This window comes from Mesoplodon bidens (assembly GCF_964165515.1).
Source record: "Mesoplodon bidens genome assembly, chromosome: 5".
Classification (NCBI taxonomy): domain Eukaryota; kingdom Metazoa; phylum Chordata; class Mammalia; order Artiodactyla; family Ziphiidae; genus Mesoplodon; species Mesoplodon bidens.
In genome coordinates, this window is record NC_138161.1 from 144,952,180 (window position 1) to 144,975,639 (window position 23,460).

Below are 23,460 nucleotides of genomic sequence, written 5' to 3' on the forward strand. Positions count from 1 at the left end.
AAGAGTGCTTCTTTCAATTCACCATTTACTGCGAGATATTTCAAGTATATTTGTTTGCCAGTCAGATAAGTAAAAATGATTGTATAAATATGCATATATCCACATTATTATATATACTCCCATCTACACATACATGCATTAAAACATAGCTGCAGGAATTCTGTGATTAAAGTTGAATTAGCTTGGATCCTGGGTAAAGCACATGTGCCTTGCTGTCTAGAGCGCCTCAACTGTCCAACAGTATTGCTTTGGGGGGTGTTCTTTTAGGAGTGGATAGATCTCTTTAGGGTGAAATCTGCAAAGACAGAGGGAGAAATTTCATGTGAACTAAGCACATATAGTAGGTGGTAACTTGGATGTACTCAAGTGCCAGCATCAATGGTATAGGTAACTCAGAAGAGGTTCACCTGGGACAGTTAAGCTGAGGTCTGTTCGTCTGAATGGGTGGCACCTGGGCTCTGCAAGGAAACAGCTAATACAGTTTTCAGTATTCTTATATGACATTGTGTGACGTTATTATTTGTGGCGGGTAACTTTTAATTTTGATATAATTTCAAACAGAGAGAAAATTATAAGAACAGTACAAAGAATTCTCAAAGAATATCCTTTACCCAGGTTCACTAATTGTCACTGGTTTTTGCTCCATTTACTTACTTTATCATTCATTCGCTCATTCTCCCCACCCTCATGCACACACACTTTTTCCCGTTGAACTGTGTGCAAGTGAATTGCATGCATTGTGTCCCTTTACTCCTAACTATGTCAGTGTATATTTTCTAAGAACAGGGTTAGGAACTTAATATTAACACAATACTATAATCTACAGAACTCATATTTCATCCGTTATCCCAATCATGTTCTTTAGAGCCCTTTTTTCTCCTGTGCCCTTTCTTTGTGTTTCTTGACTTTGACATTTAGGAACATACAGGCCAGTGGACTGTCCCTCAGTTTGAGTTGTCTGAGGTTTCCTTACGGTTAGATTCCGGAATGTCTCCTTGGTGGTGACACTACAGCATTGCTGTCCTCCACAGTGCACACGATGTCAATTTGTCCCCTTACTGTTGATGTTAACTGTGATCACACAGTTCACCAGGTTTCTCCACTGTAAAGTTCTCTCCTTTATAATGAACAGGTAATCGTGGGGAAATAATTTGAAATTATGTATTAAAATCCTGTAACGCAACACCCTTTCAACCACTAATTTTTGCACCTGTGTTTAGAACTAGGTTTCACTTTTAGCCAGTGTGATTGTTTCCTCTCACTGGAAGAGGTGATCTGCACTGGGTAGCCATTTGGTGGTAGTGCTGTAGAAGGAATTTAAATATTGTGGAGTGGCAGTCTTGACTCTTAAGTTCCCTTGCAACTCTGAGATCCATTGTTTCTGTGAATCTTTCAGGCAGAGAAGCTTTTTATATTCTCCAAAAAATTGATGGTTAGTCCTTTGTTACTTTTCCTATCTTTAATGTTGATGAATATGAAAACAAATAATACATATATTTTAAAATCTAATGGAATAGTAGAGATTCTATTCTGGGTAAGCTGCTGACTTTGAATAGGATGTGATCGTTTCTGGGCCCACTTGGGAAAACAATGCTGGTATACCATGAGAATATTTTCTGGGCAAGTGTACGGGTAGTGACTTAGGAATAAAAAGGCAGTGTGGGATGTCGCAGTTAGAATTGAACAGAATTAAACATTCTCTTTTCATCCGTTTTTAAAAATATACACTAATTTTTTTTTTTTTTAATTTGGAGTGAGTTTCAGGGGTCTGACTGCTGATAGTGGGTGCCTGAGGAGTTTTAGGAGCCTGTCACAAGGAGGAAATTGGAGTGGAGGAGAGTGGATAGAAGAAGGGGCTCAGATGAATGTATATGTTTGAACGGGAAGCAGTGTTGGCGTGGGCGCATGTGGATTAGGAGGAGCCTTGGCATAGCTCTGTTGTACGTTCATGTTCTTCACATTATCTTGTAGAGCGTCATTTCTAAACGACTTCTGTGGCGGGTATTAAATACCATCATTAGCGCACATGTGGACTGCTCCTGCTGGTATGATAGTCCTCGTAAGGCAGAAGCTCCCTGACTTGTTGGAGGCCATCACATTTATTTACACGTCGAGGCCAGAAGCCTAGAAGGGATCCTAGACTCCTCCTTCACCTTCCCAGTCCAGATTATTCTCTCTCATAATTACACCTTAAATTCGTTTCCTATCTCTCTCGAGACTAATGCCTCATCCTTAGTTTGGGCTTTCATTGTCTCTTAACTAGATACAGAAATAGTCTTCTAACTGGTCTTGCCTCTGGACTGACCTCTTGCTGTACCCCCCGCAAAGCTGTCCTAGGGCTCTCGGTTGCCACCAGAATAAAGTTCTATTTCTTAGGGAGCCTTCATGATCTCATCCCTGCCTTTTCTTTTCCTGCCTGCCCTCCTGCTAATTGTTTACTGCCATTTTTTTCGGGGGGGGGGTGTCTGGCAATTTCTGGAATGCCCTGTGCCCTGTTACATTGCTGCTGTTTGCTCTGCTGGAAATGCCGTTTCCTCATTCTTTACCTCATTACTCTTTTTATCTCAAAACTTACACTTGGTGTCACCTCTATTTCTTCTATGTCAGGTGCCCTTTGCTGTACCCACAGTGACCTTCTCTTTCCTCCCTCATAGCCCTTATCATACTATAAGAATATTTTAGTAGTTGATTTTCTTGTCTGTCTCCCTCCAAGGTGCTGAGCATGTTAAGGGTAGGAACCTCTTTTTGTCCTTCTCTGTGTCCCTTGTGCCCGGTGTAGCACCTGGTAGTTAGTTACAGGTATTCCTTAACCGACTGTGGAAGAGATGCACAGGTAGAAGCCACAGGGCACAGCTCAACAAATGGGGAACTTCTGAACAGTTAGGGCTTTTCAAAGTTAGAATGTGCTGCTTTAGGAGAGGTGGATTCCTGTATCTAGAAGTGTGAAAACATAGGTTGGGTACACTTGACAAGCTAGTTGACAAACTAGTTGCACACCTGGGATTTTCCAGATATTTTAGTCTGAATAAAGTTGTAAATTTGGAAAAATGAATGGAATTCATAGTTTGAATATATAGCTAAACTTATTTCACAGTTCATCTGTAGCAGGTGCAAGAATTTAGAGGAAAGTGCTAATCATGTTATATCTTAAAACGTTTTATAGTAAAAAACTAAGGAACGTGTGTACGTTAAATCTAATTTCAGGTTCGGCCTCCATTGCAGCTCCTAATTCCAGTTTTAGGTCATAATCTCTTGGGTGATTTTATTTAGCACAGTTGTTTAATTGAAGTTTGTCTGTTTTAAAAGTTAATCTTTTGAGTATTTCATTTATGCATGTGGTACGAAGTGCAAAAGGCACAGGGGTATACAGTGAAACATAAATCCCCTACACTTTCCTAGTACCATCCCCAAGCAATCTAGCCACGAGTTCCCCTTCCATTGGCAACCACTGTTACCTGATTCTAGTCTCCCCTTCTAAAGATAGTCTGTGCGTAGACAAGCATCTCTGTGTGTGTGTGTGTGTGTGTGTGTGTGTATTTTTTTGAAATGGGAAAATCATGCAAGGGGCCAGGAGAGACATGTTGGAGAGTTCTTCACCTGATCATGTTGGCTCTGGGATGCAATCAGGAACTTTCAGAAGGAGGGCCATGGCTCCCAGGCTCCAACACTTTGTAGTTCTTGCTTTTTAAGAATTGCCAGAAGATGAGGTATCTGCTTCCAGAGATCTCCAGGCCTCTTGGTATTTCACTTCACATTGTAGATATTTTAACATTAGTTTTAACACATCAAAGCTTTTGATAATAGCGTTCTCCAGTGTATACGTGATTCTCTTTTATCGTGCCAAACAGGTTGTGGTCTTCTCAGAGGCTGGAGCTGTGTCTTATTCATGACATTGTGTCACACTGCCTTAGTGAGTGGTTGGTAAATATGATGGGTTAATTGCATTTCCAGATGGGATGAGAACTCTGGTGTTGCTTGTCTTTCACAAGGCCACACACTCAAAAAAAAAAAAAAAAAAAAAAGACTACTGGTGGCTTTAACAAATAATTAGTTTCTTCTGTATTCCAGAACATTCTCCAATATCCAGAAAAAACAGGCAACTGCATCTGTTAAGTGTCAGTAGATATTTTAGATAGCTGAAAGGCAAAAATATACCAAAATGTAGCAGAATACAATCCGCACTCACTCCCATCCCATAGCTGTTATCTGGTTTCAGGAATTCATCATTGTCAGGAGGGTCTTCAGGGAACTTGTCCAGAGTTCCTACAGCAGCCCTGGGGCTCAGCCTGCTGTATCGCCTGCAGAGTGGGGTTTCTATGAGAAATGCAGCACCTCTGGTAATTTCAGAGAAATGAAAAGCCTATTTGGCTGTAGGCAAGTGTATTCACTTTAAATTTGTACTGTGTTCCAAAAGGAAGTGGCTTTACTCAGCAGCTGCCTCTTTGCAATTGCCATTTGTTTCCAAGTAAGGGAAGATTACCAAAAATGTTTATTTCTTAGCTTATTCAAATATTTATATTTTCTCTAGTTTCTTTTCTGAAGTATTTTGGCTCATTCTTTTTTCTGATAAACAACTGCTGTTCAGATTTCCTTTGTTCCAGTAGATTATAAATGTTAGCTCTAGAGCAGATCTGTTTCTTCAGAGGATCATTGGCAAGTGAGATTCGATATAGAGCGATACATGCCAAAATAGGAAAAAACTGGCCTTTAATAATTGGCAGTTTCTAACCCCAGAAACTGCAACTTAAAATTTTATACTCTGAAGGTTCCAGAGGGAGAAGAGAACTGCTTTGGAATGCCTTTCATGTTTAGGCAGTGCATCCAAAAGGGAGGAAGCAAAGGGCAGGCATGGTGCTTTCACACTTCTTAGTGTTCCAGGCTGCTCTTGGCCAAAGGTGTGGGCTCTTCAGAAATCTTACTCAGCCCTTCACCACCTCTCCCCGTGCCCTTGACTCTCCCCAGCTCCACTCACAAGCTTACTTCTCTCCCTCCTGCCCTTCTCCGCCCCCAACCCCTGGCCACACTGAGACTCTCCAGAGCTAGTCTTGTTCCCGCCCTCAGCACTGCAGTTAAGGCCTTTGACCCTGTTTGCCGCTGGCTTTATCTGCTGCCCCAGGGGTTCTGGTCCCTGGCTAGCTGTGCCTCTGCTTACAATCACTGAGACCTAGAATAAAGGAGACAGCAAGTGTGGGGAAGCATAATAAGTTTGGTTTTTGAATCTGCTACATTTGAGAGCTGTAAGATTATTAGGTAGATATGTCTAGTAGGTAATTGGGCATATGGGAGAAAATGAAGATACAGGAGAGTGAGAGAGATGAGTTGATGATACAAAATCCCATCAGTGGTGAAGTGGGCTAGAACTAGTATACGAGGAGAAAATGGGCTAGAACTAGTATACGAGGAGAGAAGGGTTTGTCATTTGGAGGGGAGAACAGGTCTCTCCTTGGGACCGGTGCACAGAGGTGGAGTGTTCTCACAGGTCTGCCTGGAGCTGAAAAGAAAGGCAGAAGGGGCTCCTGTGTGCCAGCCGAAGGGGACGAGCATTGTCTGAGAGAAGGGAGTGGGGAGGGCAGCAGGTGGTGAAGCTGTGGATCCTGTGAGATTTGGAGTGAGAAGACCAGGAAGAGAGGGGTGAGTGGGGAAGGGATTGCTGAGCAGGATTAACGGCCTACCCTGAAGCCGCGGGTCACCTTGGTGTAGGAGCAACTTTCTCTTCCAGGTGTGATTTCCCCCAGCAGTGCTGGGCAGCAGAAGTAGAGTGAGAGGTGGTCAGGGTCCTGAGGGCAATATGACTGTGTCGGTAACTAGTCTTTGGGGCACAGTCTATGGGAAACTGAAACCAGGTCACTAGCTAGGCTGGAGAGGATGGAAATAGCTTTATTGGCTATTGCATCCCAACTCTGAGCATAGCCCTTGGCTTACAAATGTGCTTCATGAATGTTGGTTGAATCAGAGTGTTGGAGACAAAGAACCGGTTTTATAGGAATCAGATGTTATGATGGGATCTTTGATAGAGTGGGATTTTTGCATTTGTTTTGATTATGGGGCAATTCTTCAGTGCATAGGAATACTGAATGTTAATATTGAAGCCATCAGGAAGATGGCAGGAGACAGAGTGAGCCAAGTGCCCAGGCCTCTGCAGAGTCCCTGTGTGTCACTGATGATGTTGGCGTGAGAAGTAGCCGTTAGGAGTAGAAGTTGGGAGCTTCAGAGTATAGGGGGTTTTGCATGAGGAAGGGGTGTGTAGGACCTAATGATCCTGGAAGAATGCTGACCCTACTGTCTAGGCCCTGAGGGTTGAGGGTTAGGAAAGCCAGGCTGGGGGAGAAGGTGGGGAAGACACTTGTGAAGAGGCTGAGAGTATGGGAGGCTGTTTAGAGTAGCGGTGTTCCCAAGATGGGGGACAAAACAGAAGGGCTGCAGTATTGTTCTTGGCAGGGCATAGGAAAACTTGTGTCAGAATCTCTGGGGTCAGGAGTAGGCTGGTGCTTACGGGGAAGTGCAGCAGGGCCTAGGGTAGCTACCCTGGAATGACTGCTGATGCCACTGGGGTCTGCGTTTATTAGAGGGGACCTGTGCCAGACTGACAGGTGTGTCATCTTAATTATTTTGTTTGATCCTCATAACATGGTTCTACTAGCCTCATTTTATAAAAACTGAAACTCGGAAAAGTTAGTAATTTACCTAATGGTCACACAGTCTCATGGTTCTAATCCAGTTCTTGCTGACTGTGCTTGATTTTTTTTTTCATGCACTTGCCCTTCATGTATTGCCCTGTTTAGAGGTAGCATAGATATAGGGATATAGTCAATGCGTTCTCTTAATGTTAGTCAATGAGTATTGCTGGGAAAGCCTGCCCATTCTTGGCCCAGACTTGCTGGGCTGCAGCTCTCTCGCACCCCCTGGTGGCAGTGACGGTGTTTCGGTATGCTAAGATGAGAGGGAGCACTTCTAGCCAAGGTGCCACTAAGTCACTGATGTGCAACAGCAAGAACATTCCCTTTGTTGTGAACATGGCACTTACCAAATACAGCCTTTAACAATTGTTTGTATACCTATCTTAACTGTAAAGCAATACTTTAATATTTGCATACCCCCTACGGCGTGCTGGGACTTTCAAGTAGAGTGTGAAAAGAGAAACCTAGAGGGGGAGTTACAGTCATTGGATTGAGCCCTTCTTATCCATGGTTTAAACACCTCCTGACCCAGTTAATACTCAGGTGTCCATCCTTTCTTTTATAATCTGGAAGGTTACTCTTTCCCTGTTTCCTCTTTGTTAAGTCCTTTTTTTGTTGGTTTTTTTCATTAGCCTATAAACACGTTTGAGTACCTTCCATTGAAAAAAGAAGAAAGGCTTTGAAATCTACCCCACCCCCCACCCCCAGCCCTGCTCCCCACCATTACCTGATTACATTCTTCCTAGTTAAGTTTCTTGGAGAATGGTTTCTTGAACCTCTTTCCTACTACTGTTTTCCTAACCCATTGCCCTTTGGCTTCTGCCAGTCCCAGCCTGCACCAAAAAGCCCTTGTGACCACTGAATGGGAGAGGGGTACCATTCCTATTGAGTCCCCAAGGGCAGGACAAAGAGTAACGTGAAATATAAGGCCTCATTGAAGGTCTTGAAGGTGGCAGCCATTCTGAATTTCACCTATTGCTTTGCAGTTTGAACTCTTTCTTTCATGAACATCTCTCTAGCCACAGGACTATATTTATTGATTGATGCTGATTGGTCCTATTAAGCCACCTATGTAGGCCAGGTACTGATAGAGAATAGTGGTGTTCCCAGGACATCTTCCTAGTCACCCCTCTTCCTTTCCTGATTCTGAATCACTTGAGAAACAGATCCAGAGGTTAGATGGGCATCCAAACATAAACTTTCTCAGTGGTGAAAGCTGGACTAGAGAATGTGGCTTAGATATTCTATGAGAAATTTGTACCTTGGAATCTGCTTGTGAGGTGAGTGGGTCTGTAGAACAGACCTTCATCCACCAGTCACATGCAGGCCCTCAGAGCTTGGCTTTTATCAGATAGAGAAGACATTGGTGACTAGTCATGGTCTGTAAATTATACATCTCAGCCCCTTGGCTCTTCATATCTATCTGCCTCTCCAGGGCTTCTCTGTCAGTGGCTGTGGTCCTCAGGAGAATTTCTGAATCCTAGATGGCAGATTGTACAGGAGAGTGGTGGTACTGTTCTGAGCATGAAATAGAGGGTGGCTTACTGGATTGAATTTTTATCCAATTGAAAATTCCTAGGATCAAATGAACAAACATAACAGGACAGAAACCGAGTCATAAATACAGAGAACAAGCAGAGGGTTACCAGAGGAGATAGGGTAGAGGGTGAGGAGAGAGATAGGTGAGGGAGATTAAGAGGTGCAGACTTCCAGGTGCAAAATAAGAGTCAAGGATATGAAATTTACAGCGTGGGGAGTATAGTCAGTAACTAAACAGTATCTTTGTGGTGACGTAACTAGATTTATTTTGGTGATCATTTTGAAATGTATAGAAAAAAATCACTGTGTTGCATAAACGGAACTAATATAGCGTTGTAGGTCACTTATACTTCAAAAACAAACAAACACACAAACAAACACATAGAAAAAGAGATCAGATATGTGGTTACCAGAGGAGGTGGGCAGGGGGAATTGGATGAAGGCAATGAAAAGGTACTACAAACTTCCAGTTATAAGATAAATAAGTGCTAGGGATATAATGTACAACCTTATAAATAGAATTAACACTGCTGTATGTTATATATGAACATTGTTAAGAGAGTAAATTCTAAGAGTTCTTATCACAAGGAAAAATTTTTTTCTATTTCTTTAATTTTGTATCTATATGAGATGATAGATGTTCCCTAAACTTATGGTGATAAGCATTTCATCATGTATGTAAGTCAAATCATTATGCTGTAACCCTTTTAAACTTATATAGTGATATATGTCAATTACATCTCAATAAAACTGGAAGAAAAAAATAAACACACCCCCAAGACAGTAATCTAATGGGTCATGTAAGAGGCAATGCAGTCTGGTGGGGAAAAGTCTTAGAATCAGACGCAGCTGAGCTGGATTCCCACTCTAGCTAATTTGCATATATTCAACTTCCCTGGCTTGGTTTCCTCAACTGTTTAAAACAAAAGGAACATTCCTAGCACTGTTTCTGACAATTTGGACTTTTTAAAAAATAGCTAGATTATTTGTTCTTATGAAAGGCTCATGCATTCATTAGTTAATGACCTGGATCAGTGAGGTCAAGCTGTTGGTGCCTTTTCTGTTATGACGGATCCAGTTTGTTTATTTCTCCATTTTACAGGTTGAATATAAGCTGGGATTCCAAGTAGACAATTTCGTGGCTATGGACATGCCCCAGGTCAACATTTCTGCTCAGGGGGAAGTTCCACGCACTTTATCAGGTGAGTCTCAGGGACAGAGTTTAACATACTGTTTTTAACTGTGTCCCATGTACTCTCAAAGAACAGTTAAACTACTGATAATGTAGTGTTCTACGCACACACGTAGGTATCAGACGTGTAAGTACTTTGAAAAGTAATTTTTTTAAATAGGGGTTATTTGGACTGTGTAAACCATTTCCTCTTTTCCATCCTTTCCAGAACTGTCTGCACTCAACTCTTCTCTGTCTCCTTTTATGCATTGTTGGCCCCCAGCTGGGTCCCTTTGTCTGGTCTTGTTTCTCTTCCGTTAGTTCCCACACTGCAGCCCTGATGACCACCGAACACTCACTTCTGACTGTGTCATACCAAGCCCCTCAGTGCCCCCACCCCAGTCAGCTGAGTACATTGCAGACTCCCCAGCCAGCGTGCTGTGTTTACCATCTGCCCCTGCCTGCCTGTCTAAACCTTATTGCTGCATTTGCCCCAGTGTTCCAGCAATGCCATGCTACATGTAGTTCTCGGAGCCGTGCCTTTGCACAAGCTGGTCTCTGTATTTAGAACCATTTTTTCATCTTTCCTGCTTGTGAATTTCTATTCATACTAAATATCCTGCAAGACTCAAAATCTGTTCTCTCCTTTTCCTGCCTCCTCTCCCTCCATTTGTTAACTCTTCTGTATTTAACTGTTTTGAACTGATCACATTATCTTGTAATTCTTTGTCTCTCCCTCTAGCGTGTGCCACCCTGAGGGCAGGAGCTGTCTTTTTCAGCTGTCTACCCTTGGTGCCTAGCATAACATCTGGAACAGTATAGGCACTCAGGACATGTCTGAGTAAATCATTTAAGTGTCATATTTACACCAATTTAACTACTTTTGAGCCAGCCTTTTGAGAGAGGCTTCTGAAGATGTGAGATTTAAAGAAAATGAAAAATTTTAAAACTTGACAGTATAAGCCCCCGTGTTATGGAACTTTTTTGACAGTCTTACTCACTGTTATTAGTGACATTCATTAATCTAAGCTTTAAGAAAACATGGGAAGGCTGGTTAATTTTTATGGGCCAGTAAAGAAATTCAAAAATGCCCATGTTGTTCATACGCTGATGTAGATGGTAGAATGATGTATTCTAAATTTGTAGAAAAAGAGTCTTAAACTGAAAGATTGAAAAAAAAAAAAAAAAAAAGATGTGCACCAAAGTCTGTTATCCCCTTGCTACCTTCATTGATTAAAGCCAGTTTCTGTTTAGAAAGGTTTTTTTTTTCTTTTTAATGCATAGTTGAGAATTTACCAGTTTCACCTACAGGTTTATTTTTAATCTCTTCATTAAGAATAATACATCGTTGCGTTTTGGTGGTGAATTGTCTTTCCTTCTGCATCCAGTACTTCTTGTTGTTCCTGTTGACTGTGACTGACGTGGTAGTAGGCTTCGCCTTAGGATTCTGTAGCTTCACTACGTTATAATAAGAGAACGTACGAGGCAAAGTGATACATTAAAAATCACGAGCAAAGTTGAAAATAATTCTCTTCCGTTAAGTCTTGGTGTGTCCTTTAATGCTAACGTTTATATCTGTAGTGAATGAAGTCCTTAATGTCCAAAGCGGTGTAGTCTAAAGATAAGTTCTCTGAAAGCTTCTGCTTAGTATGTGAGGTAAATGTATTAGTTTTAGTTTTATTGCAACAAAAATAAATTCTAAATTATTCAATGGGCATTAATGTTGATTTTTAGAAAATTAAAATATTTTTTTTCTTTTTTTAAACAGTGTTTCGGGTCGAGCTTTCCTGTACTGGCAAAGTAGATTCTGAGGTTATGATACTAATGCAGCTCAACTTGACAGTAAATTCTTCAAAAAACTTCACAGTCTTAAATTTTAAACGAAGGAAAATGTGCTACAAAAGTAAGGAATTTATTTACCAAAGTATGTGTTTTATATAGATGTGAGAAGGTCAAAAATAGATTTTGTCATCTTTTTACAGATTTGTGATCAAATCTTGATTATAGTTGCAAGTGAGACAAGAAAGCACTAACTGATGAAATTCCGAAATAATCACCGAGATAATAGCTTGTAGCCAGGAATCTCATTCAGGCCCCACTCATTTCCTGCTTTCTCAAAATTTTCATCAGAATTGCTAAGGACGTTTTCCTTTAGGAATGTGAAATAGCACTAGTGGCTGAAGAGGTAAAGAAATCAGGTAATTTTGATAGGGACCCCTGAGTAATGGGGTGTTAACTATGTTTCCTTTATGGAATTACCGTTATGTAGAAGAATTGCCCTGGAGCCAGAAAGACCTGCGTTAGAATTACAGCTCTGTTCTTGACAGGATAATTGGAACAGGTTTCTTAACCTAAGTCTCAGTTTTTTTTTCATCTGTAAAGTGGCATAGTAACCTGTTTCAAGAGGTTGGTTGGTTGGTTGATTTTAGATTAATTGAAGCTAATAACCTGAAACTTGGAATACCATATGTGGGTACTTAATACATGTTGGTAGTTTTGGGTTTTGAATAATCTGTTACTCAAGAAATTACAGTGGATATGAAAGAGCTTCAGCATACTAGGTCATAGATCAAAGAATTTTAGAATTCTCCTTAAAGGTTATCTAGTCCAACCCACTCACTTTAAGTTCCAGAGAGATTAAAGTGACCTGAATTTACAAAGTCACATTGGTAGAGCTGGTTAGTATCTAAGATAGGGGAAAAAAAAGCTAAAGAAAACCCCTCTAAACTTGCTGAGTGCCTACTGTGTTCCAAGTGCTTTACACACATTAAACCCATTTAATGCTTATAGCAGCCCTAGGCAGTAGGTTCTCTCATTATCTCCGTTTTCTGAGGAGGAAGCTGAGGCTCAGAGAATCCAACCAACTTGCCAAGGCCGGACAGCTAAGTGGTGGAGATGGGTTGCAAACCCGTGCTCTTGCTTCTTTGGCAAACTGTCTCTTAACACATTTCCTAGCCAAAGTTAGTGCTGAGTGTTATGAGAACGCCTGAGGCCAGCACATGAGTTATAATGGCTAATGTCCAGATAACATGCCAGTAAAAAAGCTGTACTGCATTAGAATGGGCATTTTTTTAAGCTCTAATTTAATCTTTTAATTAGAGTAAATATAAAGTAAACAGTTACTCTCCATGTATATTTTTCCCAGTTTTATTGAGATATAATTGACATACATCACTGTATAAGTTTAAGGTGTACAGCATAATGGTTTGATTTACATACATTTTGAAATGATTATCACAGTAAATTTACTTAGCATCCATCATTTCATATGGATACAATAGAAAGAGAGAGCAAAAAAACAAAAAAATTTTTTCCTTGTGATGAGACCTCTTAGGATTTACTTTCTTAACAACTCTCACATATATCATACAGCTAATATATTGTGTTAAATAACATATAAAGTACAACGTGCTGTACGTTACATCCCTAGTGTTTATCTTATAACTGGAAGTTTGTACCTTTTGACTACCTCCTCCAGTTCCTCCTCCCTCCTGCCTCTGATAATAACAAATCTGATCTCTTAACGATTTAAAAAAAATTGATTCTTTAGATTCTATATACATATAAGTGAGATCATAGAATATCTCATAGTCTTTCTCTGTCTGACTTATTTCACTTAGCATGAGACCCTCAAAGTCTATCCATGTTGTTGCAAATGGCAGGATTTCCTTATTTTTTATGGCGAAATGGTATTCCATTATGTGTGTGGTGTGTGCGTGCATGCACGTGTATTTTCAGCACTTCTTTATCCAGAATGGACATTTTTAATCTATGGCCACACCACCCTGAATGCGCGATCTCGTCAGAATGGACATTTTTATAATGAAAAGTTAGTCCCTTGTTAGCTTTGGTGTTTTGATACATTTGTCAGTTCTTGCATATCCAGTTATACCTTCATGTAATTTTAAAGCCAAAGAAGACTTTAGAGACTCTAGTTCAACCTAGTCGTTATATAATATGAGGAGGCTGGGACCTGGAGTGGTCACCTAAGCGTGCATAGGCAGTCAGTGAGGAATGCAGAACAGGTGGTTCCTGGCCCCTAGGGAGGTGGCGCTGCCTGTACCACAGCGCTTCATCTGTTAGTGCTTAAAGGCAGAATGTTGGACAAGTGTGTTGGGGTCTGTGGAGCCCACTAAGGTTAATGATCAGCCGATATTCAGAATAATCCCATACCTTCTCCATGTTCTTTAATATGTACATGAAAATTAACAGTTGATGTAATTTTCTATTCTGTTTTAGACTTAAGTTTAATATAGTACCACCCTTTTTATTTGGTGGTCATACTTCTGGCCGCCCTAATCATCCAGTTTACATTCATGACTCTTTAATATGTGATCCTAATATATTTATATGATTCTCCAGCTTACTACATTTTGAAAACTGTCTGCCACAGAAAACATACATGTACTGTATAGAATGTTAATGGGTGTTACTGGGAAGAAAATTTTCCTTTATGAGGGTGTAAATTATTGGATCAGACAGGTTTTGTTACTCTCAAACTCCTCAGAGCCTTTGCACTCTGCTAATGTGCACTGTGAACCTCCACAGAGGTTATAGTATGTAGCTTTCCCCAGACTTCTTGACCACAGAAACCCTTTTTCATTGAGCATCTATCTGTAAGTAATACCCATTGGCTAATACAGGCATAGACTACTGATTGATGAATATAGTGATGATTATCAGAATAGTAATGTAGCATTTATTATATATATATTTTTTAACATCTTTATTGGAGTGTACTTGCTTTACAATGTTGTGTTAGTTTCTGCTGTATGACAAACTGAATCAGCTATATGCATACATATATCCCCATATCCCCTCCCTCTTGCGTCTTCCTCCCACCCTCCCTATCCCACCCCTCTAGGTGGTCACAAAGCACTGATCTGGTCTCCCTGCGCTATGCAGCTTCTTCCCACTAGCTAGCTATATATTTATTATCTTGCAACAAATACCTTGTTACTTAGTTCAGGGACTTCTGTTAGAACATAAAGCTATGTGAGAAAAAATTCAGAAAATATAATTTGGTATTTAAGGATTTTCATGGAAAAGAAAGAATTTCTAAAGCATCTTTTATCTCCTTTTTAATTCAGAACTTGAAGAAGTAAAAACTTCATCCTTGGACAAAAACACTAGCAGAACTATTTGTAAGTGTTGCTGTATTATCTTTTTCCATCATTAGGGATGAAAAATGATGGATTGCAAATGAACATGGTTTTGTGTAGCTTGGATGTTTTGTGGTTTCCAGTTTGTCAAAAGATTAGATGACGCCATGCTGCTTATTTCACTGATGTTTTGTAGATTGGTATGTTCAGATGAAACTATTAGAATATTGAAAATTTTGTAAAGCAAAATTCGTACATATTTCATGTGATCTAAAAGACTTTTATAAGCAAGAATTTATATCATCATTTCAAATGGTCGTAATTAAAGTATGAACGTGAAATATGTGTAAGATCTTCATCTGTTTAACAGAAGGACAGAAAATCTAATTCATGGCCTGGATGTAACCCTCAGCTAGTTTCATCCAGGTGAAAATACAGGCTTAAATACCCACATTGTTTAAACCTACAGAGCAGAAACTTGAAGGAGATTTTTATTTTTTGATAATGGTTGTATCAGGTCATATAACTTAGACTTCTTTTTCCTTTTCTGACATGGATACATCATTAACTCTTACTCTTCCTGAAATCATTTTAATAGCAGTATCTTAAAATGTTACTAGATTGTTTTTATGGACGTAAACTAAAACAAAATCGGGGGAGGGAATTTCAAGTATGCAGAAGTCAAGAGAATGTTTTGATGAACCCCCATGTGGCCATCACCCTGCTTCAGTAATGATCAACATTTGCCAGTCCTGTACCGTTGATTCCTTCCTCCTTTTTCAGTTGGGTGCGTGGGTGGGGAAGGATAGAGTAGTACTTTAAAGCACATCCTAGGCATCGTATCATTTCACCCCATAAATGTTTCAGGGTAGGTAACTTTTTAAAAGGCCATTAAAAAAATAAGCCACAATCACCCAACACCTATTCACTTGTATTTGATTTATCACATGTAACAAAATTAACTCCTAATATCTTCTGATAGCTAGTCCATGTTCAAATTAACCTGATTGTCTCAAAATTGTCTTTGTATAGTTTCTTCCCTGAATAAGGATCCAAATGAAGCCTACACACACTGTATTTGGTTGACATGTATTTTATATTAATCAGAAACCACCCCCTTCCCTTCACTGTCATTTATTTGTTGAAGAAATTGAGTCATTTGTCTCATAGAATTTTCCACATCTGCATTTTTGTGGTGTCATTTAACATGTTTTTCTCTCTTCTAAACTGGTAGTTAGATTTTGTACTTCGTTAGGTTGAGAAGCAGCTCTTTTGGCTAGAATAGTTCATAGATGGTAGTATGTGCTTCCTATTTTATCTTTTTCGTCGCCTCAAGAGGCACAAAGCATCTGGTTGTCTCAAAGTAGACCATTTTTGAAGGTAAAGTAATATGAGATTTGTCTGCCTTTTAGAAATATTTCATTCGGATTTGTCTTTGGGAAGAAAATAAAACTATTTTTTAAACTATTGCTGCTCTCCAACTTTACTTGTAAAATTCTGGTGATTTTATCCGTCTCTTTTATGCTAGTAGGGTTATTATTTCTGATAAGCAGAATCCAGTATTGCGCATCCTTGGTCTCTGTCTGTCTCTTCCTTGCTCCCTCTCTCCTCCCCTCCGTTTCTGTGTATTCATCCATCTAACGTTTACCGAGAGGCTGTGATGTGCCAGGTGGTATGATTGAGGCAGAGGATTAAACTGTGAGCAAAGCAGACTCTGTACGCCCCCACGGGTTTCTAATGTAGCAGAGGAAATGGAGTTGCAGTCCCAGTGACGACAGTATCTTATGGCAGGCTGTGACGAGGCCAGCACAAGGGGCTTTGGAAATCCTGAGGAGAGGAGCAAGTAACCTCCTCTGGGAATGAGGGTGAGCTTCCTGAGGAGGGTGGCATCTCGTCTGAGACCTGAAGGGTGACTACTAGGTGGTGGCAGGTGAAATGTCAAAGTGAGGGAATGGGAACAGTGCATACACAAGCCTTGGGATTTGGAGGTAGTCAGGTGGGGCTCATTTGGGGACCTGCCCAGCAGAGCGGTACCCTCTCCTCTGCCTTGCAGTGTGCTGAGACGGATACTGCCAACATCAGCCTTTGGGACCTTCCTTTCCCACCCCTTCAAGGTTGAACGGCCTGCGGCATCTTAAGGAAAGTCATGCCTTCGTGCAGCCTGCTGCCAAGTCTAGCTGCCCTGGAAGCCACTCGGTCTCTCTGCATTGATCTGTTCTGGTTTATTATTTGTTGATTCAGAGTTTAACTTTTAGAAAGCAATCTTATTTTTAAGTTTTTGAAAGCTATGACTTTTATCTTTTGTCCTGACCTATCCCCATAACTCCACATTTGTATTTCTGTCAATTTGACATCTCCACGTAGATGTGTACTAGGTACTCTTGGACAAAACAAAACTCTTGATTCTCTGTTTCCCCAGCCTGCTTCTTTTATCTCCTTGTAAAGGTACCTTATCCACCTAATTCTTTAAGCCAAAGCTTTGCTTCCTCTTTTTCTTTCTACCCCGGTTCAGTCCATTAGCAAACTCTGTTGACTCGGCTTCCCAATCCATGAACTTCTCACCTTCACCATAACACTCTTGTCCAGGCCACTGCTCTCTCTTTCGTGGACTGCTGGAGTAACCTGATTTGTTCCTGCTTCTGCTTTTGCTTCTCCCCACAGTATTCTTTATACAGCATGCAGAGTCATCTTTGTTTCTTTTATTTTCAAGTATGATCGTGTGTATCATTCCTTTGGTTGAAGCCTTGCAGTGACTTCCCATATCATTTAGGATCAAACCCAAATTCTTCACTAGAATTCTGATGTGAATACTCATCAAAACTTACATGAATCTCCAGTTACACCAGTTCTGTTTCTATTTCTCTGTCTTCCATTCTGCTTGCTCTTACCATGTGGATCTTTGTTTCTGTGTCTCTTTCTCAGTTGCTCCTGTGTGTATGTGTATACATGTGTCTCTGTGTCTTTGAATTATTTCCCATATTGCTGAGGCTTTCTTTCTTTTTGAGTAATATTAAGGTGACTGTTATTTTATTTCATGAGTATAGTCTTGTTTTCCTGCTTTTATCTTTAAAAACAGATAAGCAAAATAATTTCTGTTACTCTCAAAAGTGAAAAAGATGAAAGGTTTGTTTGTTTGTTTTACCTGTGGGTCGCTCTACTGTATATCCCTCCCCCTGTGAGCTAGTGGTCATCGGCAACAAAGATGTCTGATCTCTCCGTACCAGGTGTCACTGTTGAGGAAGGGTCTGTAGAGCTTGCTGTCCAGTATGGTAATTACTAGCCATGTGTGGCTATTTAACATTAAATTAATTGAAATGAAATAAAATTAAAACTTCAGTTCCCCCATTGTACTAGCTACATTTCAAGTGCTTAATAGCCACAAGTGGCCAGTGGCTGCTGTATTGGAATGCACCCTATAGAGCATTCCCCTATTGCACAGAACTGCTATAGATGGTTTATTATATGTATACCACTTGTAAATTTTACTCATTAACCAAAAGTTGTATTTAAAATCCCTTTTTTACTGCAACAAAAGCACTTTTTAAATTGTGTGAATTTACATCAACATGCTACTGGTAACGGATCTTATCAAAGAATGGACACATGAAATGAAAATCTTTTACAAAGAACAGGGTACTCATTGTGTATGTTGGGTCACAAAGCAATTGATGATATTTGTTTAAAAAGCTTAATGTGCTGTTCATTTTTATTTCAGATGATCCTGTACATGCAGCTCCAACCACTTCTACACGTGTATTTTATATCAGCGTAGGGGTTTGCTGTGCAGTAATATTTCTTGTAGCAATAATATTAGCTGTTTTGCACCTTCATAGTATGAAAAGGATTGAACTGGATGACAGGTATTGTATATATTTTGGGAAAGGAAAAAAATAAAAGCAGTTGTTTGCATTTACATGGGAGCCCACACACACCCATGCCCACTGGTGCACAGTGGTGCAGCGGAAGAAGGGTGGTTAAGCCCTAGCCAAGGGGAAAAATACTGTCTTTGTGTTTCTCTGGTTTTATTTTTAAAAATCTGTGAAGTCAGAAATTAGTTTATTAGTTGCTGGAGAAGTAGTAGAGATCAATTCTTTCCCCATCCCCTTTGACATGACTCTCTTCTAGACTCCTAGTACCTTTTTGAAATAGCCCTGTTTCTTCCTCCTAGTTTGTCCCTCCATCGCTATCCATCCTTCTATCCATCCATCCATCCATCCAATTTATTAACATTTATGGAGAACCTGCTATGATTTAAATCATTAGTTCTCAACCTGGTCACACATTAAGAGTCATGGGTAAGCTTTTAAAATACATCAGCACTTAGGTACCCCCTTCCAGAAATTCTGATGTCATTGGTCTAGGGTGGTGTTTGAGCATCAGTATTTTTCTTAGAGCTTTCTGGGTGAGTCTAATGTGTAGGCTTTGAGATACACTGGGTTAGATGTTATGCTACGTGCTCGGAATAAAAAAAAAATAATGATACACTTCATGGCTTCAAGTATTTAATCTTTGGCATTAACCCGTGTTAGAAAAGTTTGTAAATTTGATGACTGTGGTATGTGTATTATAGTGTGGGAATAAAACAAGTGCTCATCCCAGCCTGGGTGAGTCCAGATGACCAGGAGGACATTATAGCCAGGATAGGGTGAGAGGTAAAGATGGAATCGTAGACAGGTTTATTTTCCTAGTGCACAGTTCTCGTTTCCCTCCTCAGTGATTCCCAGTTGGTGACTGAAGACATTCTCAGCTTCGTGACTTGGCTTTCAAGGCCACCCTCCTTTACAGTCTGGAGATGAGCCTGCCTTGTCTCTCATCCTTACTTCACGCTCCAGTTAAATGATTACTTGTTCCCCACTTTTGCCCTCCACTTTGCCCTCCAGGACTTCTGTTCATGCCTTCCTTTGCCCACAGGGCTCCCTGCATTTTCCACTGGTTCAAACCATTCTTCACATTTCAACTCCATTGCCATCTCTTTCATGAACTCTTTTTTAAGCCTCCCAACCATCAATTTCTCCCTCCTCTCTTTGTCTCTCTCTCCTTCCCTCTCCGTTTCTCTGTCTCTCTCTCTTTTTGGTAGCAATTATTTTACTTTTTCCTTCTAAAATCAGTTTTTGTGTACTTGTCTCTCCTGCTAGAATGTAAGCTTTTCCCAGTTAGAGAGCAGTGCGTCTTACTGCTGACTCCCCAGTCCTACATGGTGCCATACATACAGCGGGTAAGCATATGTGTGGCAGAAACAAAAGCACAAGGGGATGGGGATCCTGGCTGGATTAATTCCTGCCCCTAAGTACTCTCTGTCCCCTCTGTTACACTTCCTTTATCTGAGTAGAGAAAGAAGAGAGAGGAGGTCAGAGTGAGAAGGGAAATTCACGGGTGGGGTGTTTGTATATATGGTTGTGTTAGTTAGAATCGGGTTTTGTAGAGAAAGAACTGAGGGGGAAGTGAAGTAACAGGAACATTTTGATGGGACTCTGAGAGGGGATGTGGCAGAGTTAGAGGTCACTGGAAGGCATGGCATTTAGTAGTCTGTCTTGATGAACACATTCTCCTTGCATGCGTGCTTGTGTGGGGGCGCTCTGAACCCACAGAGATCAGAGTTGTGCAAGAACTTCAGAATCCATAGGGCTTATTACCTTTGCTGCTGAAATAATTTGTTACCACCCATGAATTGGTGTTCCAGTTCTCTAGTTTTCAGGCAGATGTTTCCAGACGTTGCCTGAATAGAAGCAGCTTTCCTCATCGCTTGTTTTCAGAGTACAGCCTAGTGGTTAAGAGCATGGACTGGATCCAGCACATCTCTGAATTCTAGCTGTGCTACTTACTAGCTTTGTGGCCCAGATAGAGGAAGTTTTGTAGCTGCTTTATGTCTCAGTTTTCCTCATCTCTAAAGCAGAGATGATTATGGCACATACTTTGTAGGCATGTTGCGAAGTTTTAGTGAAGTAAAAGTGTAAGCTCTTAGAACAAGCCCGGCATACAGTAAGTGCCATTATTATGATTTTTCTTTTCAGAAAGTTGCAGTGTGTTGGTAGTGATGGACTAATTTCTTCTTCAGCTCTTTCCTATTCTAGTAGCTGTTATTTATTACATGCCAGGCAAGCTAATAGTGGTGACTAGAAAGTTCCCATCCAGTAATCTAATAGCACTTAAGAGACACCGCTTCTTCCCTCTGCGCTGGGGCCACTGAGATAACAATGGCTACCATTTCATTGAGTGCTATTTACCAGTACTGTACCAAGCACTTTACATGTATTATCTTATTTGACACTCACAGCCACTTATGGGTATGGTACTGTCCTTGTTTTAAAGATAAAGAAACAGGCTTGAAGAGATTAAATAACTTTTTCAGGGTTGCACTGCTAGGACCAGGGCCGAGCATCAGGAGGGACTTGTTGTAATAGCTGTATTGTAATAGCTCAGTATTGTAACTGTATAAAGCACTTGTTATATGCCAGGCACTGTTCCATGTGCTTTTACATCCATTAATCCTCTTAATCCTCACAGCAGCCCTGTGAGGCTTGATGGAACCCATGGCTGGTAGAGATGGTAGAGAGTTCTTCCATTCCTGACACTCAGGAGCCAGAGTCCTCTTATACACAGAGCTTATTTAGAGGCAGAGAATAAAACTGCCTGAGGTGTGCTCATGCCAGGGGCAGTTGGAGCCCAAGTGTGTGACTTTCCCTCTCCTGACACTGTAAGCTCATCTTTTCAGTCTCTGTGTCGTACCAGATGAGTGTATTCTGGAGATGCAGAGCTTTTGTAAAGTCCTTCCACAGAGGGATTGGCCTGCACCCTGTCTGTACTGTAGTCTTTCCCTGTTAGCTTGCAACTATAGGAGAGTTCACTCCTTTGTGGGATACTTGAACTTGTTATTTGGCAATATCTTCATTTTCCATTATCTGCATTGCCCCATCACCCTTGCCATTACTGGTGACACGGTCCCTTTTATTTCCCCTTATTCATTTCTGTATTCCCCTTATTCAGTGTCTAACAGGTATCACTGAATGAATGTTGCATGAAGAATTTGTTGAATGAGGAATGAGTAGAGAGAGACAGGAAACCATTCTGTTAGAGCAGTAATTCTTTCCCTCTTTCAGTATATATCAATAGCTCATGTCAGCAGCAACTCTTCTGTGTGGCTTATAGCTTTCTATTCCAAGGAAGGGTGTTTCTCTCTGTTTATTGATTGATTGATTCAGTGTTAATTGAGCTCTCACTAAGAGTTGGGCCCACTTGAGGCCTCTTGTGCCAGGCCCTGGCTTAAGTGCTGGGAAGGGAGGAGTGAACAAATAGGTACTTTCCCTGCCCTCATGGAGTTTACAGTCTGCTTGGGCAAGATAGACATTAAACCAGAAATCCCTGCTAGAATGTAGGCTTCATGAGGGTAGGGATCTTTGTTTCTTATGCTCACTGCTGTATCCCCAGCACCTGGCACAGTATCTAGCATCTAGTATACACTTAGTAAATAGTTTTTGAATGAATAATTAAATAAATGAATTACACAGAAAAATAGAGAAATATAAATCATAATAAGCGCTCTGAAGGAAAATGATGATCTTTGCCCTAAGTTCTAACTTGAACGCTAAAGCAGGGTTAATGTCTTCATAACTAATCTTACTTGCTTATGAAAGTCAAATGAGATAATTTATTTAGACTGGTGTTAAACTATTAAGTGCTAGCAAGTGTACATTTTTATTTCATTTTTTACCTCATGTGATGTAGCTATGTAGATATTGAACTTAATAGGTATCAGGGGTCGATCCCCAACTGCTCCGTGCTTCTCTCATAACAGTAAGTCTGGGCTTTCAAAGGTTTGTCCTCATCGCTTAACATTAGTGCTGTGCTCATTGTAGGGACCACTAAATATGGAGGAGCGCATAACGTCTTTGTATGCCCAGGCTTTTCAGGGATTCTGAGGTGGTACAAGAGTGCCACCTGCTGTTGAGTTGCTGAAGAGAAACACAATAACTAGTAAATAATTTGGGGTCTGTGCATATTTATTCAACCTGTACGTTGGTCGCAGGTAATATTTGAACTGTACTTTCACGTATATTATACAACTTGAGCCTCACAAAAATCCTGGGAGGTAGGTTTTCTTAGTCCCATTTTATGGGTAAGTAAATTGTATTCTATTATTCCCCCCCTCTTTGGGGATGATAATGCTTCTCTTCTCTCCCCATTATTGAATCCTGGACTTTTAACAGATTTGATTTCCGACATGGTCTTTGAGTAGTATGTACTCAGAACTCCAAAAACAGGTGCCTGGTGGTTCCAGGAATTAAGGATGTATAATATTGGTAATAATATGCATAATTAGTAATAATAATTTGTAAGTGTATGTTTGAGGGCAGGGCATTGCCCTAAAAGGATTATATTTTTCATGTAATCCTTTTAGCAACCTTTTCAGGAGGTAGTATTATGGTTATTTTATCCACGAGGAATTTGAGGCTCCAGAAGCATTTTGCCTAAGGTCATACAGCTAGTTAATAAATGGTAGTGCTGGCAGTTTTGATTTCAAGGTTATGCTCTACATCTCTTCACTGTACTGTCCCATACCCGCTCTATGTGTAGACCTATATAGATCAATTTTTGAGTAGCAGCTTCTTATCATTGTGTGTTTTTTTAATCATCAGGTTATGAAAATGCAGAACTATTTTGTGGGGTGTGGTCATTTAAAGGATTTTCATATTTAGGAAATTTGGGAGCCTCTTATGGGACTCTGCCCATCCTATAGCTAAGGGAGGCATGGAAAAGTAGACCTTCCTCCTGAGGGGATGACATCCTGCCTGTGATTTCACTCTTCGTGCTGAGTTTCTATGCTTCACTTCTCCACTGCTGCAAAAGTACAAGGGCTGAGGCAGTGAAATTGGAATGTGTGCAAGGGTGACCCTGGGATAAGGTCATCATCCACTGACAAGACAGAAGGACATTCATTAATCTGTAGTAATCTTGAGCATGGGGTTCACATTTA

At 40.5% G+C, this 23,460-nt stretch overlaps 1 protein-coding gene across 2 annotated transcripts in view; it reads left to right on the forward strand.

Moving 5' to 3' along the window:
• The window catches only part of RYK (receptor like tyrosine kinase), a 90,551-nt gene that overhangs the window by 31,860 nt on the left and 35,231 nt on the right, over window positions 1-23,460 (forward strand). For both annotated transcript variants that reach the window (XM_081234374.1, XM_081234375.1), the window contains exons 3-6: window positions 9,319-9,418; window positions 11,156-11,290; window positions 14,478-14,531; window positions 18,205-18,349. In XM_081234374.1, coding sequence (XP_081090500.1) covers window positions 9,319-9,418; window positions 11,156-11,290; window positions 14,478-14,531; window positions 18,205-18,349 — 434 coding nt within the window. The remainder of the gene's footprint in view (window positions 1-9,318; window positions 9,419-11,155; window positions 11,291-14,477; window positions 14,532-18,204; window positions 18,350-23,460) is intronic.